The 16079-nt window shown below is 48.2% G+C and overlaps 1 protein-coding gene across 2 annotated transcripts in view; it reads left to right on the top strand.

Moving 5' to 3' along the window:
- MYO1G (myosin IG) overlaps positions 1–16079 on the top strand; it is a 377606-nt gene that overhangs the window by 33145 nt on the left and 328382 nt on the right. For both annotated transcript variants that reach the window (XM_029588199.1, XM_029588200.1), the window contains exon 3: positions 7597–7690. In XM_029588199.1, coding sequence (XP_029444059.1) covers positions 7597–7690 — 94 coding nt within the window. The remainder of the gene's footprint in view (positions 1–7596; positions 7691–16079) is intronic.

The following is a 16079-nucleotide window of genomic DNA, read 5'->3' as shown; positions in this document are numbered from 1 at the left end:
CATTTAAAGGCTCGGCGCAGCTGAAAAAGAAAAGGCTCGGCGCAGCCGAAAAAAAAAAAAAATTCCTGATAGTCCTCGAAACGCTGCGCATGTCAGCCAAAACGGCTCAGCGTGTCACCTCTGACACGCGTGTCATAGGTTAGCCATCACTGACCTAGGAGGTGGGGCAGCCAAAGGCCGCCCCACCCCAATAAACATTTCTCCGGCACCCCTAGTGCGGATGCTGGCGGAGCGCACTGTTAACCCGCGTTTGGACGCGCGTTTTCGACGCGCTAGCTTTACCCTTTATTCAGTAAGGAGTAATAATGCGTCGAAAACGCGCGGCCAACCCCCCTCCCTGAAACTAATAGCGCCTGCAACATGCAAATGCATGTTGATGGCCCTATTAGTTATTCCCGCGCGATTCAGTAAGTAAAATGTGCAGCCAAGCCGCACATTTTACTTTCAGAAATTAGCGCCTACCCAAAGGTGGGTGTTAATTTCTACCAGCGCCGGGGAAGTGTACAGAAAAGCAGAAAAAACTGCTTTTCTGTACATCCTCTGACTTAATATCATAGCGATATTAAGTCGGAGGTCCCAAAAGTAAAAAATAAATTTAAAAAAAAAAAAGTAAAATCAGCCCACGGCTCGAGGGTTGAAAACCGGACACTCAATTTTGCTGGCGTTCCGTTTCCGAGCCCGTGGCTGTCAGCGGGTTTGAGAACCGACGCCGGCAAAATCGAGCATTGGCTGTCAAACCCGCCGACAGCCGCTGCTCCTGGCAAAAAAGAGGCGCTAGGGACGCGCGGGCCCTCATTTGAATACTAAATCGCGTGCACAGGAGAGTGGCCTGTGTTTGCACCGGGAGAGCGGGCGCTCGCCCGCTCTCCCGCAACTTTTACTGTATCGGCCCGAAGGGAAGCCAGGGTTCAAATCCTATTGTCATTTCTTTTGACCTTGCGCAAGTCACTTCACCCTCCATTGCCTTCGCCCTGCCTTGACCCTCGGTGATTTCACCTGCACGGGGAGACTGGGGGGGGGGGGGGGCCAAGGACACCATTTCATCTTTCTCTTCGGGCAGCACATTGCCTCGAGCCGCCCCTGCTACCATGCGAGCTGCCACCCACAGACGAAGCCCTGATTGCACCATGAGGGCAATCTTCAAATGCGTTTACCTGGGTCGGATGCTGTAACCGAAGGTTGCCCTCCTCGGGGGGGGGGGGGGGGGGGGACAACACTAAAAGAATCTGCGGTATCCCGGGTCACGTACTAAAAAATGGGGGCCGCTCCTACGGACGACAACGTTTGGCGACGCATTACGGACATTTGATTTTCCTCCCACCCCCTTTCCTTTCACAAACAGAAGGTACAAAGCACGCAGATGGTTTCGTGCCTTCCAAGAGGAACGACCCAGGTGTTTTCTTTCTAAAATCTACGTTAAGCGGATTTGCAACCTTGCGAGCTCTTTAAAAATGTATGTGTTTATTTATTTAATTAAAATGATTTGTTACCCGTCCCTCTTAATAGTTCGGGGCGGGGGTACAACAGGAACGTACATAATCATTAAAACAAAATAACATAAAAGCGTCAAACGATATAATATCTGCATGGGCTGGTATGCAGAGATGCAGACATAAACATTCATGAGGCATTGTGGCGGCAGGAGCAGAAGAGCTACAGATGTAAACAGAGAAAGCGGGTGAGGATCGAGCCATAAGGAATGCTCATTTATATTTAATGCTCATTTAATTTCCTCTGTATTAAAATAAATTAAAATTACAAGTGAATTGGGAGAGTGAAGGGCTGAGAGTTAATCAGCCTTTCGTGACCACATTGCCAGTTCATATTAGGTGAAGGTCGCCAGGGAGTGGTGATGATTGCCGTCTGAAAGCCCAGGGGAGCCGAGCTAGTGATTTCTGGTCTCATTCCCAGCAGACAGGCATGCACAGCTAAGACCCACGGTTTACAGTCGGGTGCCAATTGGCACTCGCCATTGTGGGCAGTCGCTGCAGAAGTCACAGACTGCAACGGGTAAGGAGAGCGACTTAACCCTCTCTCCCCCAGAGATGGCTCCACCGCCGCCACCACCACCACCACGGTAGGGTTAGCGCGGTGAAGCTCGCACCTCTGCTGCCCTGTGCCGTGCGTAGGGGGGGGGGGGGTCATTCAGAGACAGCCCACCTGACTTCAGGTACACGGCGAGCGGGTCCTGGTTTTGTCACCGGGCACATCTCTGGATTTTGTAAGTTCCAGTTCTCAGAGATTTGCACTGGCTGCCTATTGGCTTTAGAATCATGCACAAATCCCTTACTATCATTCATAAAACTATTCACCACCAGGTCCCCATCGACCTACAACTCCCACTCAGACTCCATACATCATCTAGACCTATCAGGGAAGTGTACAAAGGATCCCTACATGCCTCCTCCACCAAATCAACTCACCTAACAACCACTAGAGAACGGGCCTTCTCGACAACGGGGCCAACCATATGGAATTCCATCCCCCCGGATCTCAGACAGGAACCTTGTTTGCTGACTTTCAGAAAAAAGCTTAAGACCTGGCTGTTTCTACAAGCCTTCCCGTAACCAGACCAGCACCAGATATGTCACGGATATAAGTCCCGTACATAGACCAGCTCCAGCTAGGTCATAGACACATGTCCCAAATATGTCACGGTCACATGTCTCAAATATGTCATGGACACGTCTCAAATATGTCACAGTCACATGTCTCAAATATGTCACAGTCACATGTCTCAAATATGTCACACTTATTGAGGCTTCCAACTCAATACACACCTTCTCAGACATTGTTACTGCACTGTTATTATTACTGAGTTACTCTTTCAACTTCTAGCTTCTCCTCCCTCCTTAGCCCATTTCCCTTGTTTTATTGTAACTTTTTGCAACTTTGTTTATGTTAAGGTTAATGTTATATCACACTGTTCCTTGTAAACTGATATGATGTGATATTCTTCATGAATGAGAATGGGTGTGATATGCTCTCTTCTGTTGGTGTTTGTAAGGATCCTAGCAGCCGCATTTTGGATCATTTGAAGGGGTTTGGTGGAGGAGGCGGGGAGACCAAGCAGAATGGAGTTGCTCTTCTGCATGTGGCTGATGCTCCTCCGCCTCCTTCCTGTCCGTGCAGCTCCGACAATATTTATTTATTATTTATTTTTAGATTTTTATATACCGGTGTTCCTATATGAAATAAAGATCACATCGGTTTACATTGAAACAGAACATGAAAATTGCCAAAAGGCATTACATAGAACAAGGTTATGAAACTTGGAACAGTGTACATAAGTTCAAAATTTAACAATAACGTTGTAACATTGATGACCAAAAGATAAAGGAGAAAAAAAAAAAAAAAAAGACTTAAACAATTAAGTTGACAGGTCTTATTGAGCATAAAAATTATAACGTATAAGTGAGAAAGTCTCAAGTGTCCTGCAGCAAGAGATTAGATACCGAAGTAGGTAGTGGTATGGAAAATGGGGGTTTGTGAAGAAGATATGTTCTTGCTGGTTGGAGGGGAAAAAATGATGATCATGGTCCTGGAAAAGCTTGGCTAAAGAGCCAGGTTTTAAGTTTTTTTTTGAATGAAGAGTGGCAGAATATTTGGAATGAATTTTTGAATGAAGAGTGGCAGAATATTTGGAAGGAGGAGGAGCACCTGCACTTTAAATGCGACCTTTTTCTTCGGGCCGTGGTGACGTGAGCTCCACCACGGCCCTGCCGATCTTCCTGCTGTGTGTATCCGGCACCCAGCAGAGCAGTAGTTCACTGCTCAGCTGCCAGTGGGATGAAGTCCACCAGCGGTTGCATGAGCCTTCATGTCGGCCATCAGCGGCTCGGCGCCCCCTAATGCTCGGCACCCTAGGCCCAGGTAGCACAAGGTTTGTTCAATAACCTTGCAGTAGTAAGATTTTTTTTGTCCCTTTTACTCCAGATTTGAGCTTCTCTTAAAGTGACACTTACTCTGCCTGCCTAATTTAATGTTTCCACTCCAAATGTCCCATATTTCTTTGTATATTTTTGCCTTTGGTGCCCCGGCTCTGAGAGTCCTATCAAAGATGGCTGGGGTTGCAGCATCTGTAACTTTCGTGGTTTTGAGCAACCAAGTCAGGTCTCTGCCCCCAACACCCTTATTTTCCCTCGCATTATTTCTTCTGCATCGGTTTTCGAAACCTTGTCTCCTTTTCTTCCATATGGAGTTGTGCTTTTCTAGTTAAGAGACACTTTGTCCATAGCTTATCTGTATCATATTCCCACAACAAGATTCCAGTTTCGATTCTCTTTGATCCTAGACAAATGATCTGACAAGGTTCTATCCGTGTGTTTACTAGATTTATAAATCACATATCAGGTAATTGCTAAGCGATGTACAGAAGAACATTCATAATAAATACATATGAAATGAAAACCCTATTAAACTGCCTCACAATAAGACCATTCAACATACAAAATCAACATCGGCCAATATAAACAAAGTCACACCCGCTTGTTCCTGGGAAAATCCAAATATCTACAACGTTGGGCATATTAAAATAGTACTACTGATGGGCTAATCCACTCATAAAACTTAAACATTTAATAGCTGATGCTTTTCATATTTGCTCTTCAGAACGGTGTTTATGCTTCTTGGGACTTAATGCACTGTTGCCTCAGATTTTGAATCTGCAGACGTGTGCTTGTCCTGCATCACCTTTTATTCTCCCGTGTTGCACTTTTTAAAAAATCTTTTTTGAAGGATTTACTTGTCATCACGTCCTTCTGCCATACTGTAGCAATGTCTTACCATGTCATATTATTTTTATTTTAAAAATGTATAACCCGCTTATCTAAAATCCTAAGCAAATGACAAAAATACATTAATAAGAAAAGCAAGACAAAACATAAAATACGTAGCACTATAAAACTTACTCAGGCTAGCTGAGTTGACACTGTCATTAAAAAAAACACAGAAGAAAGTAAATTGCTCAACAGATCAAGTAGACGTGCACTTTTAACCTTTTTCCATGAATGTATACTGTTTCCAAGGGCACACAAAAGAATTTATAACTGGGGATGTCTTCACTAGTTCTCTCTCCCCTTCACTTGTTCCCAGTGAGTGGGTCCTTTCTATGGGGGTGAAGGCAGATCTTCTTGGCCTGGCAGAGGTTTGATTTTCCCTTCTGTGTTATGTGTGGCGATGCCTCTCTCTTTTCTGTTCCGTGATATTGTGCTTCAGTAACAGACAGGCTGGACACAGCTTGGGTGTTCAAATTAAACGCACGGATTCTTTGAAAGTTAACTCAATGTCCAATAATCAATCCAAAAGGGTGAGATTACAGCCGTCTTTCTTTCAGGTGCTTCCAATCTTCTGGATATGTGTCCTGTCTCTCTGGTTCCTGGGAGGTGGCTGATCACTCCTCTACTGACTTTTCCCAGTGGGCCAGGGAAATCCTACTGGTGAGGGGGATCCCCTAAATCCTGGAAAAATCCCTCCTGAGTCCAAATATTCAGTCTCTTGCACCCTGCCTGTGTCCTGGTCCTTTGGGGTGGAGAACCTGTCGAGAGTCTCCAGATCTTCCTCACCTCTTGATGATTGTGACTTCTCTGAAGGAAAAGTCTGATGTGAACTATCACAGCTCAACTTCCCTGTGAGGAGGGGGTGGATCAAAATCCTCCTCACAACCAAAAAAGAGAGGGAAAAACCCCCCCTCTTAAATCCAAAATTTGCACTCTGGGGTGACGCTGTCACTGCAGCTCCTTCTCTGGATTAGAAGGCTGGCTCACAGGTCTTCAGCTCCCTAACCTCTGGATCCGGTGGATGTGTCCTTCACCGAGACTAGACCAGGGCTTCACACCAGTCAAAAATCCCAAAATAACCAACTCTTCTCTAACACAGAAAAATACCAAGTCAAGGTGATGGGACCTAACTCAGCAGAGTAATCAAAATAGCTCCTCACTCCTCAAAAGCTAACTCAAATTGACCACACTACACCCACTCCTAGCCGTGCCCTCCCCAAGTGGACTAAAGAAATACCATTCACAGCCAGACTCAAGGGGAGATACTGCATGGAAATGGTCTCCATCGCTAAGCGGAAACATTTGGCAGGGCTCTAGGGCCATCTAGTGGCCAACCAGAGGGTTGCCACACTTCCAAACGAGTCAAATGCTGCTTGAATAGGAAGGTTTTAATCTTTTCCTGATCTTCTGCAGACACTGCTTAGCTCTCAACTCATTTTGCAATCTGTTCCACAACAGTGGGCCAGTGACTGGAAATAATCTGCAAATTTATTTATTTTATTTATTTATTTAAAAACATTTCTATACCATCTTTCACAAATAAAATTTGACGAAGACGGTTCACAGAATAGACATATAAAAACAAGATAAAAGAAAAATAAATATCTAATTAAATAAACAGCTACACAAACACAAAAAATAAAAATATAAAATAAACAAAAGTAGAGTAATAGGAAAAAAAATACAATGTATACTTATAAGCCCTCATTCTTTAAAATAACTGTACTAATTTTACAAAAAACAAGTAAAAGTCAGAAAAATTAGAGTAAATCCATGCACATGGAAGGAACATCAAGAAGGTTATGCCCTGCAGACTTCAAGAATCGAGAAGGTTTATGCACTTTCAACAATGAATTAAGTCAAACAGGGGTGTCACTGATCAATGCTTTCAACGCTAGAGTCAAAACTTTAAATTTAATTTGCAACGCTACTGGCAACCAATGTAATGAAGCCAAAATTGGAGAGATATGATATCCATCAGTCAAAATCCAAGCTGCAGCATTTTGGTAGGCTTGCAGCGCTTTCAAAGATGATGCAGGCAACCCAAGATATAAACAGTTACAGTAGTCAATACCTGTCAGCATTAATGCCTGAAGAACTGTTTGAAACATTTTATTAGACAAAACAGGTCTTAGTTTATGAAATAAATTCACCTGTGTTTTGATCCCAACGCTGGCACACCTTTCACTTACATTTTTAGCAGATCACATTCTAGATCTCAGCCACCACATGTCCTGTCAGATGTCCACCATCACTGCAAGTCCATAAACAGGGTTTTTATTCAGGAAAAAAAATGAACGTTTTGTTTGCTGTTTCATCAGTTATTCTACTGAATGCTCAGTCATACAAAGAAAAGGTTGCAGTACTTGTTTAATTTGTAGCTTGTGGCACGTTTCTTTATTTCTCACTGTGGTTTTAGAATAGCTTAGTTAACTTCAAAGTTATTCTTGGGGGGAGGATGATTTTTAAGGGATCTAACTGGGTACATAAAGGGTTATCCAGCTAAAACCCCCAGGCTGAAACTTGCACCCCACTTAAGCTGCTGAAAGTTAGGGCGCACGTGTAGCAGGATTAAAAAGAGGTGTTTCTGGGACTGGCGCCGTGGTTATGTCGAATGGAGGAAAATACATGTGTGCAATTTAATTTTCAATTCTGTCTACCCCGTTTTGACCCCCATTCTGCTGGCCTGCCACAAAAAAAAGCAGCAAAATTTCACTAAGCGCATAACACGTGATGATTCTCAGGCAGTGACCACTGCTTTCAGATCCTGCGTAGCCCGTCGTCCTTCACTTAATATTTCTTGTGTGTCTGTTTCAAGGTGAGAGCGGAGCCGGGAAGACGGAAGCAAGTAAATATATCATGCAGTACATAGCGGCCATCACGAACCCCAGCCAGAGGGCCGAGGTGGAAAGGTGAGAACCGAACTTTTCATGTAAGAAGAGCCCTGATCACCCATATGCTGTCCGGCAGGGGTGGGGCATGGGCAGAGCCCGGCACCTTGGGCCCTTAGCTGGACTCACAAGTCCCAGCCTTGCAGCGTCAAAGGAGCCATTAAAAAGCCGAGCAGGAGATGTATGGGATTATCGCTGCGGGCCGGGCGAAGGAGGGAGCTCCTCAGCTGGGCTCTCTGCCAGGAGTTCAACTTTAATCCGAATCCCGCTGGGGGCAGGAGGCAGGGGCTCGGTGACGTTTTACGGTTTGGATGGAAGTAAAACAAAAAAAATTTCGTGTACCTAAATTTGGAAGTGTCCTTGGGTGTTTATAATTCAAAATGATAAGATCACAAGTCATCCCCCCCCTCCCCCCCCCCCCAGCAAATTCAGCAAAAGATCTCGCCGAACGGGGCCGATCTCTGCCCCTCCCCAGTTTGGCTAAAATTCATACTTCCAGCCCCCTTCTTTTTTTTCCTTCCCCCTCTCCCCAACACCCAAGTCCTAACCCTCCTACAACAGCCAGCACCCTCCGAAACCCTCAGCGCCACAGGGATTGCGCTACACTCATACCTTGAACCCGTTAACCTCCAATGAACTTTGACAGCAGCGGTGGAAGCGTAACCTACCGGAGTTGCCGTCAAGCAATGGCGAAAGCCGCCAGGATCGCAGTTTGAGTGCAGCGTGATCCTGGCGGCGCTGAGGGATTTGGATGGTGCCAAATGGGGCGAGAGGGTTAGGGTTGGGGTTATGGTGGGAGGGGGGAAAGGAAGAAGATCGGAAGTAATTTTGGGTGTGCGTGTGTGTGTGTGTGTGGGGGGGGGGGTGAAATTGGGGGGAGGGGACTGCAATCGTCCCCAATCAGATTGTTTGCTAAATTTTTTTTTGGAGGGGGTGGGTTGGGTCGGCAGGCCCCTCATGTGTCTCACTTGGGAGGGACGGAGGCCTGCTTGGAAGCTTTTTTTTATAAGGTAAGGTTAAAGACATTTGGGAAAACGTTCCCAGAAAACTTGGAAACCTAACCTGCAATATTCAATCTCATTACAGCTGTGATGATTCCAGAGAATCTGCTTGGTTCTCTTTAATTGCAGCGAGCAATTGTTCTAATAAATGTTTTGGAAGTTAAGAATTGAGTCTATTTGGTTATCTAAAGTTGGGTCACAGGTTATCTGGCTGTCAAGGAAGTGTTTGCAAGGACAGCGGCACAGCCTGTATCGGGACGAGTGAAGGCTTTTCCATTTCTGTACATTTTCCGTGAAGACTTATCTGTGGAAAGCCAAATCAACAGCCTCCCTTTTGTAATTCGTCATCTAAGCGCCTTGGGCCCTGGAGGTTAACCCGTCCCCGCTTTCAGAGAATCCCTGCCAGGGTTTGCAGGACTGAGCTGGGGCTTAAACCCTAGCACTCAGTGCGGGCCCCCCAACCTGTGCTAACCATTGCACAATGATGGAGGGCGCTGTATAGAAACGGCACTGCTGGCCTTTGATAGAGAAGGCAGCCCCTCGGCCAGATATACAGAGTCTCCCCGACTGCGTGGCTCGGCTGGTAAAGGCGGTCTCTTGGTCGGTTATAATAACAGAAATACCGCAAGCCTCCGAGAAAGAAGGGAGCTCCTTAGCCAAGCGTAACATGTCAGAGACAATGCAGGCCTTGGCTCTGCTAGACGAGACAGGCTCTTAATGTGAGATGTAAACCGAGACGCTCTTGGGCCAGTGGCCTCTATAAATCTTTAAACGTACACTGTGCTTGAGTATCCATCTCATGCTGCCGTTTTCCTGCAGCGAGACGAAACGTCAGGTTACCAGAGGTCTTAGCTCATTCCCACATGCCGTCCCTAACGGCACTGCCAGGACTTCTTCCGTTTTTAGCCTCTGATTCGTAGAAGTTATCGATCTGAGGCTTTGAGAGTCCCACGTGGCTCTTCAGGATCCCGAGTGCGGCTCTTCTGTGCCCACCGCATTGTTATTTCATGTCACTCAGTAGTGCACTTGATGCTTAAGATTTAACCCCTGTATGACAGAAGTTGAGCATCACCGGGGAACAGGATACCCAAAACAGGCTTGAACGAGCTTGTAACGAGGACTAAAGGCAGGATCCAGAAATCTGTTTTGTATCCAATCAAGGGGCTGATGCTCTAAAGTGCTTTCAGGGCCGGCTCTTCCCTTAGGCGAACTAGATGATTGCCTTGAGGGCAGCAATTTTGGGGGCAGCCCCAGGAGTATCACCAGGTATCAGCACGCAGAGCTCTGTCTGGTAACCCTGCTGGGCCACTGCAGGAATCTCAAGACAGCAGAGAGCAGCCCTCTGCTTCCTACTCCAGCCCCTCCCCTCCCCAGGCAGCACGCAGGGAACAGGGGAGGAGGGAGTGAGGCTGGAGCGGAGGGAGCAGAGCAAGGAAGAACCAGACTACATCCCAATTCAGCCCCTTCCTTCCCGTTCTTTCTCCCTCTCTGCGCCCTTCCTTGTAGGGGACAGAAGGGGGTGGGTGTAGGGGTGGGGGGTGGGGTAAGACTGGTGTGGACGGTGCAGAGCGGATTCAGATTGAGATATCCCTACTGGCAAGACAATATGTGCACATCATGTATTGCCAAAGTAATATATTTTGGAGGGAAATTTTGTAATCTTGCACATAAGTTAGCTGACAAATATTTGCAGAGCTTACACCTGTTTTCAAAGTGGGCTTGCACGCATAAGTCCTCTTTGAAAATTATCCCACCAAATCTACCCCCGTGCTTTCACCTGCTAAAATGTGAACAGAATTTTTTCTTGAAAATGTAGGTGCATACTTTTGGAAAGGACACCAAGGTCAGTTTCCAGTTCCTGTTCCTACCTGCATCCGTCCAGACTCCTGGGGATTGGCCCCCTTCCAGCAGATGGAGAAGGAGAAAGTTTTACTGACACTGCCTTATATCCATACCTGGGAACTTTTAATTTTCGGTCGAGGAATAGTGGAAAGGAGGTGGGGCAGCAGAGGAGGAGAAAATACACAAACTTTCTCCTCTCCCTGCCATAACACACACAATCCTTCTATCCTCTCCTCTTACTCCCCCTTCCCTTTCAGTCTTGCTCACTCATCTCTCTTCCCTTCCCTCCCAGTCACTCACCCCCTCACTCTCTCTCACCTTCCCTTCCCTCCCAGTCACTCACCCCCTCATTCCCACTCATCTTCCCTTCCCTTTCAGTCACTCACCCCCTCCCTTCCCTCTCAATCACTCGCCCCTTTCCCTCTCAATAACTCGCCCCCTTGCCTTTCAGTCACTCACACCCACTCCTTCCATCTCAGTCACTCATCCCCTCACCCCCTCACTCCCACTCACCTTCCCTTCCCTTTCAGTCACTCCCTCCTTCCCTTCCTTCTCAGTCACTCACCCCCTCCCTTCCCTCCCTTCCCTCTAAATCACTCGCCCCTTCCCTTTCAGTCACTCACCCCCACTCCTTCCATCTCAGTCACTCACCCCCGCACTCCCACTCACCTTCCCTTCCAGTCACTCATCCTCTCCCTTTCCTCTCAATCACTCGCCCCTTTCTCTTTCAGTCACTCACCCTCACTCCTTCCATCTCAATTACTCACCCCCTCCCTTTCCTCTCAATCACTCACCACCTTCCCTTTCAGTCACTCACCCCCACTCCTTCCATTTCAGTCACTCACCCCTCACTCCCACTCACCTTCCCTTCCAGTCACTTACCCCCTCACTCCCACTCACCTTTTCTTTCTTCAGACACTCACCCCTCCCTTCCCTCTCAATCATTTGCCCCTTCCCTTTCAGTCACTCACCCCCACTCCTTCCATCTCAGTCACTCACCCCTCACTCCCACTCACCTTCCCTTCCAGTCACTCACCCCGTCCCTTTCCTCTCAATCACTCGCCCCCTTCCCTTTCAGTCACTCACCCCCACTCCTTCCATCTCAGTCACTCACCCCCTCACTCCCACTCACCTTCCCTTCCCTTTCAGTCACTCACCCCTCCCTTTCTTCTCACTCAATCCCTTCCCTTTCAGTCACTCACCCCCACTCCTTCCATTTCAATCACTCACCCCCTCCCTTTCCTCTCAATCATTCACCACCTTCCCTTTCAGTCACTCACCCCCACTTACTTTTGCTTTATAAACGTGGCTCAAAAGGGGCAGCATAAATGCTGTTCAATGCGTCAACAATTAGTTGTAAATAATTACTTTTTAGAGTACCGCATCAGCAAGCCTTCAATGTATTCAATCTGACCCAATTGAATCGACCCAATTCCATCTCAGTCACTCACCCCCTCACTCCCTCTCATCCTTCTCTTCCCTTTCAGTCACTCACCCCTCCCTTTCTTCTCACTCACCCCCACTCCTTCCATCTCTGTCACTCACTCCCACTCATCCTTCTCTTCCCTTTCAGTCACTCACCCTCCTCCACCTCTGCCGCTAAGTGGGATGGGATCCCCAGGCGGCCACTGGAAGGGCCCGTGCTAGCATTTTTGCTACCCTGTGTAAACAGTTACTGTGCTGCCCCCGTCCTGCTTCCCTTTTTTTTTTTAAACACAGAATGTTGTCTTTCCCAGTAACCAAAACGCAGTAGAAACTGTCAGTCTCACACTCTGTCGCAGGACCCCTTCCCCCCCCCCCCCCCCCCCCCCCCCCGAAAAAGCCATGCTCTTCCGGAAATCTAAACTTTTAAAACTGACACTCCCCCTGAACCTTAATGTTCAAAATTGGGCAGGAGTCATCCGCTAACCGTTATGTAGAACTGGTGCCGGCTGGCCCCGTAGCCGGCACCATTTTGTTGTACAGAAATGCATGCACTCCTGTGGTGCCACCCCGTAAACCCGTATGGTATTAGGAATATTGTAACATGTTGGGTGTGGGTTTGGCCCTCAGAAAGTCTTGAGTAAACTAAATGACAATAATGATATAGTAAACTTCCCATATTAAAATAGTACCAACTGCCAGCACTCAAATAGGAACAATCCCATCCAAGAAAAGGCAACACTGTAAATATTACACCAGGCCTTAAAAGACCAATACATGTCTTGTGGGAAAAATAGGACAAACCAGGCTGCTATAAATCCCTACATAGGAATTGCAAGCTAGCAGAATACCCCCATCTCAGTTAAACATGCAGAACACAGACTCACCCTCACCAAATACAGAATAAAGAGACCATAATGTATAAATAGAAACATATATGTTGCCCCGGGAGGTGGACCCTTGGCCTAGTGCAGGATTGGTAGGCTCCCTGGTCGGACCCAGAGAGCGCCTGCCACCAGGAGGTGGAGCACAGGAAGAGACAGAGGCCAGCTGCAGCTTCACCAATAGCAACCCGGGGTTCCCTCAGGTTGAGCCCTTGGTTATCTGGGCCGCCTGGTCTTAGGTGGGCCTCGCAGGATCTCCGTGAGAGAAAGTTCAGAGGTGTGCCCACCACGATCAAGGGTGCGCGGTCGATATTCAGGCTAGAAGTGCCAGAGAAGGCCAGAATAAAGTCTCTGAATGTATGGCAAGGATCAAGGCCAGAGTCAAGGTAGCATAGTCAGCCAAAGCAGGGGGTCAGTGCCAGTGGTCAGTCCGTGGATAGTCAACCAAAGCAGGGGTCAGGTTCCAGGCGGCAGTCAGACGTGGTCAGTGGTCAGGCAGAGGCCAGTTCCAGGCAGCGTGCAGACGTGGTCAAGGAAACAGGCAAAGGTCAAATCCAGGCGGCAATCAACGTAGTCAAGAACAGGCAGAGGTCAGTACCGAGAAAACAGTTTGAGAACTACTACCTGAGGAGACGAAGGAATAGGAGGAGGCAGGAACAGAAAGACGCTGGAACAGAACTGGAACGAGACTGGAACAAGACTGGAACAGATACTGGAAACGCAGAGGCAAACTAGAAATCACAGCGTGATCGACCCGATTGCCAAGGCAAGGAAGTGCAGGCAGGCACTTCCTTTTAAGCAGCGTTCAATCAGGGCGCGCCGCGGAGCTGGGATTTGTCCCTGGCCCTTTAAGGGGCTGGGCAGTCTGCGCGTGCGCCTAGGGGCGGGGCCGACGCCACGCAGGACGCCGAACCCCGCCGTGAGGCCTGGCTGGAGGTGGAAGGCCCGGCGACCGCCGCTGCGGGGTGCCGAGGCCTGGCTGAGCTTGCTGCCGAAGGAGGAGAGGACGGCCCGGGACCCATGGAAGTCTTGGTGAGGTGAGCAGGCCCGGACGTGGGCCGAGCGCGATGGGACGCGCAACAATATAGACAGAAACTGACTCTGTATGTAATTCAGCAATGGAGAAACAAACATCACCGATCCTTATAAATCATCAAACAATAAAATCAAGGAATACAAATCAATCTATTAGTAAAACCATGCTAATAAAAATGAATGTCTCCAACAAGCTGAGGAACAGAATATCATCCAATAATTAAGAGCTCATACAAAATGTAAACTTTTTTTCCAAACAGCAGTAAAATATTTCAAAACGGCAGACAGACACCCAATAATTAAAATGAATAAGGACGGAAAATTCACTGCGCTACATACATGAAAACTTCATTTCCAGTCACCTGAGCATGTCATGGATTAGTAGGGCACACTCACAGAGGCAGGCTCACATTCACACACACACACACACACACACACACACACACACAGTCAGGTTCCCATTCACCCCCTCCCCCGCCTCAAGTTAGGTTCCCATTCACACACACACATAGTGAGGCAAGTTGTCATTCACACACGCATCCCCCCCCCTCCCCCAGGCAGGTTCCCATTCACCCCCCCCCCTGCCCTAAGTTAGGTTCCCATTCACACACACACATAGTGAGGCAAGTTGTCATTCACACACGCATCCCCCCCCCTCCCCCAGGCAGGTTCCCATTCACCCACATACCCCAGGTCAGAATCCCCTTCTCACACACACCCCCACACCCAATTGTGTTCCCATTCACATAAACATACCCCCCAGTCAGGTTCTCGTTCATACACACACACACACACACACACACACACAGTCAGACTCCCATTCACTCACTCACACAAACACACACACCCCCAGACAGGTTCCTATTCATATACACACATCCAGGCAGGTTCCCATCACACATACACACACACCCAGCAAGTTCCCTTTCACTCACAAACACACACTCACTCACACACACACATACACCCAGGCAGGTTCCCGTTCACTCACACACGCACACACACACACACACACACACACAAAGGTAGGTTCCCAATCACACACACACATCCAGGCAGGTTCCCGTTCACACACACACATCCAAGCAGATTCCCATTTATACACACACTTACCCAGGCAGGTTCCCATTCAGTCACTCACACACATACATAATGTATTGATCACCCCTTGTTTTATGTAAACCGACATGATACGTACTCCCGTGAATGCCGGTATAGAAAAACACAAATAAATAAATAAAAATAACATACACCCAGGCAGGTTCCCATTCACACACCCACCCACCCACAAACATCCAGGTAAGCTCACATTCACACACACACACTCACCCAGGCAGGTTGTCATTCACACACACACACACACACACAGAGGCAGGTTTCCAATCACACATACACACTCAGGCAAGTACCCAATCATGCATCGAGGCAGGTTCCCATTTACACACCCATCCACCCACAAACATCCAGGTAAGCTCACATTCACACACACACACACCCAGGCAGGTTTCCAATCACACATACACATCTAGGCAGGTTCCCGTTCACATACACACACACACAGTGAGGCAGGTTGCCATTCACACACATACACCCAATTAGGATCCCAATCACTAACAAACATACACACACACACACTTAGGCAGGGACCCATTCACACACACACACGTCCAGTCAGGCTCTCATTCACTTGTTCATTCATTCATTTACACACACATACCATCGGGAGTAGGCAGGGGAGCCCATCCTGCTGCTTCTCTTTGGGTGCCTGCCCCTGTGCTAGTGAAATCTTGCAGGGTTAGCACTTCTCGTGCATAGCGAGATCAGCATAGAGTAGTGCTAGCTGCACGTGGTTTGAATACTGAACGCCAGCATAGAGGAGCAGGAGAATGGGCTCCCTCCTTACGGGCCTCCTCCTCTTCTCAGCCGCTGGTGGGATGGGGTCCACCAGTGGCCTCGCAGTCCTCCTCCGCTTCTTGGCTGTCGTCATCCCCTCCAGGTGTGCAGACCCGATAGCGCCGGGCCTGACCGCAGGCCTCTTCCACTTCTTCTGCCGGGCAGGATGGGGATCCCCCGGCAGCTGCAGGTTCTTTTTTTTTTTTGGCTGGGGAGGACGGGATCCCCTGCCCCACTGGACGTCCCCTACAGCATTCCGCCCGGGGGCCTTTGCTCCCCCCCACCCCCCCCTCGGTGGGCCACCTGCACCCGGAATTTTCGGATGTTGGCCCG

Source organism: Rhinatrema bivittatum, chromosome 2 (assembly GCF_901001135.1).
Source record: "Rhinatrema bivittatum chromosome 2, aRhiBiv1.1, whole genome shotgun sequence".
Lineage (NCBI taxonomy): Eukaryota > Metazoa > Chordata > Amphibia > Gymnophiona > Rhinatrematidae > Rhinatrema > Rhinatrema bivittatum.
Note: the sequence above shows the minus strand (reverse complement) of the source record. Positions and strands in the feature narration are given on the sequence as shown.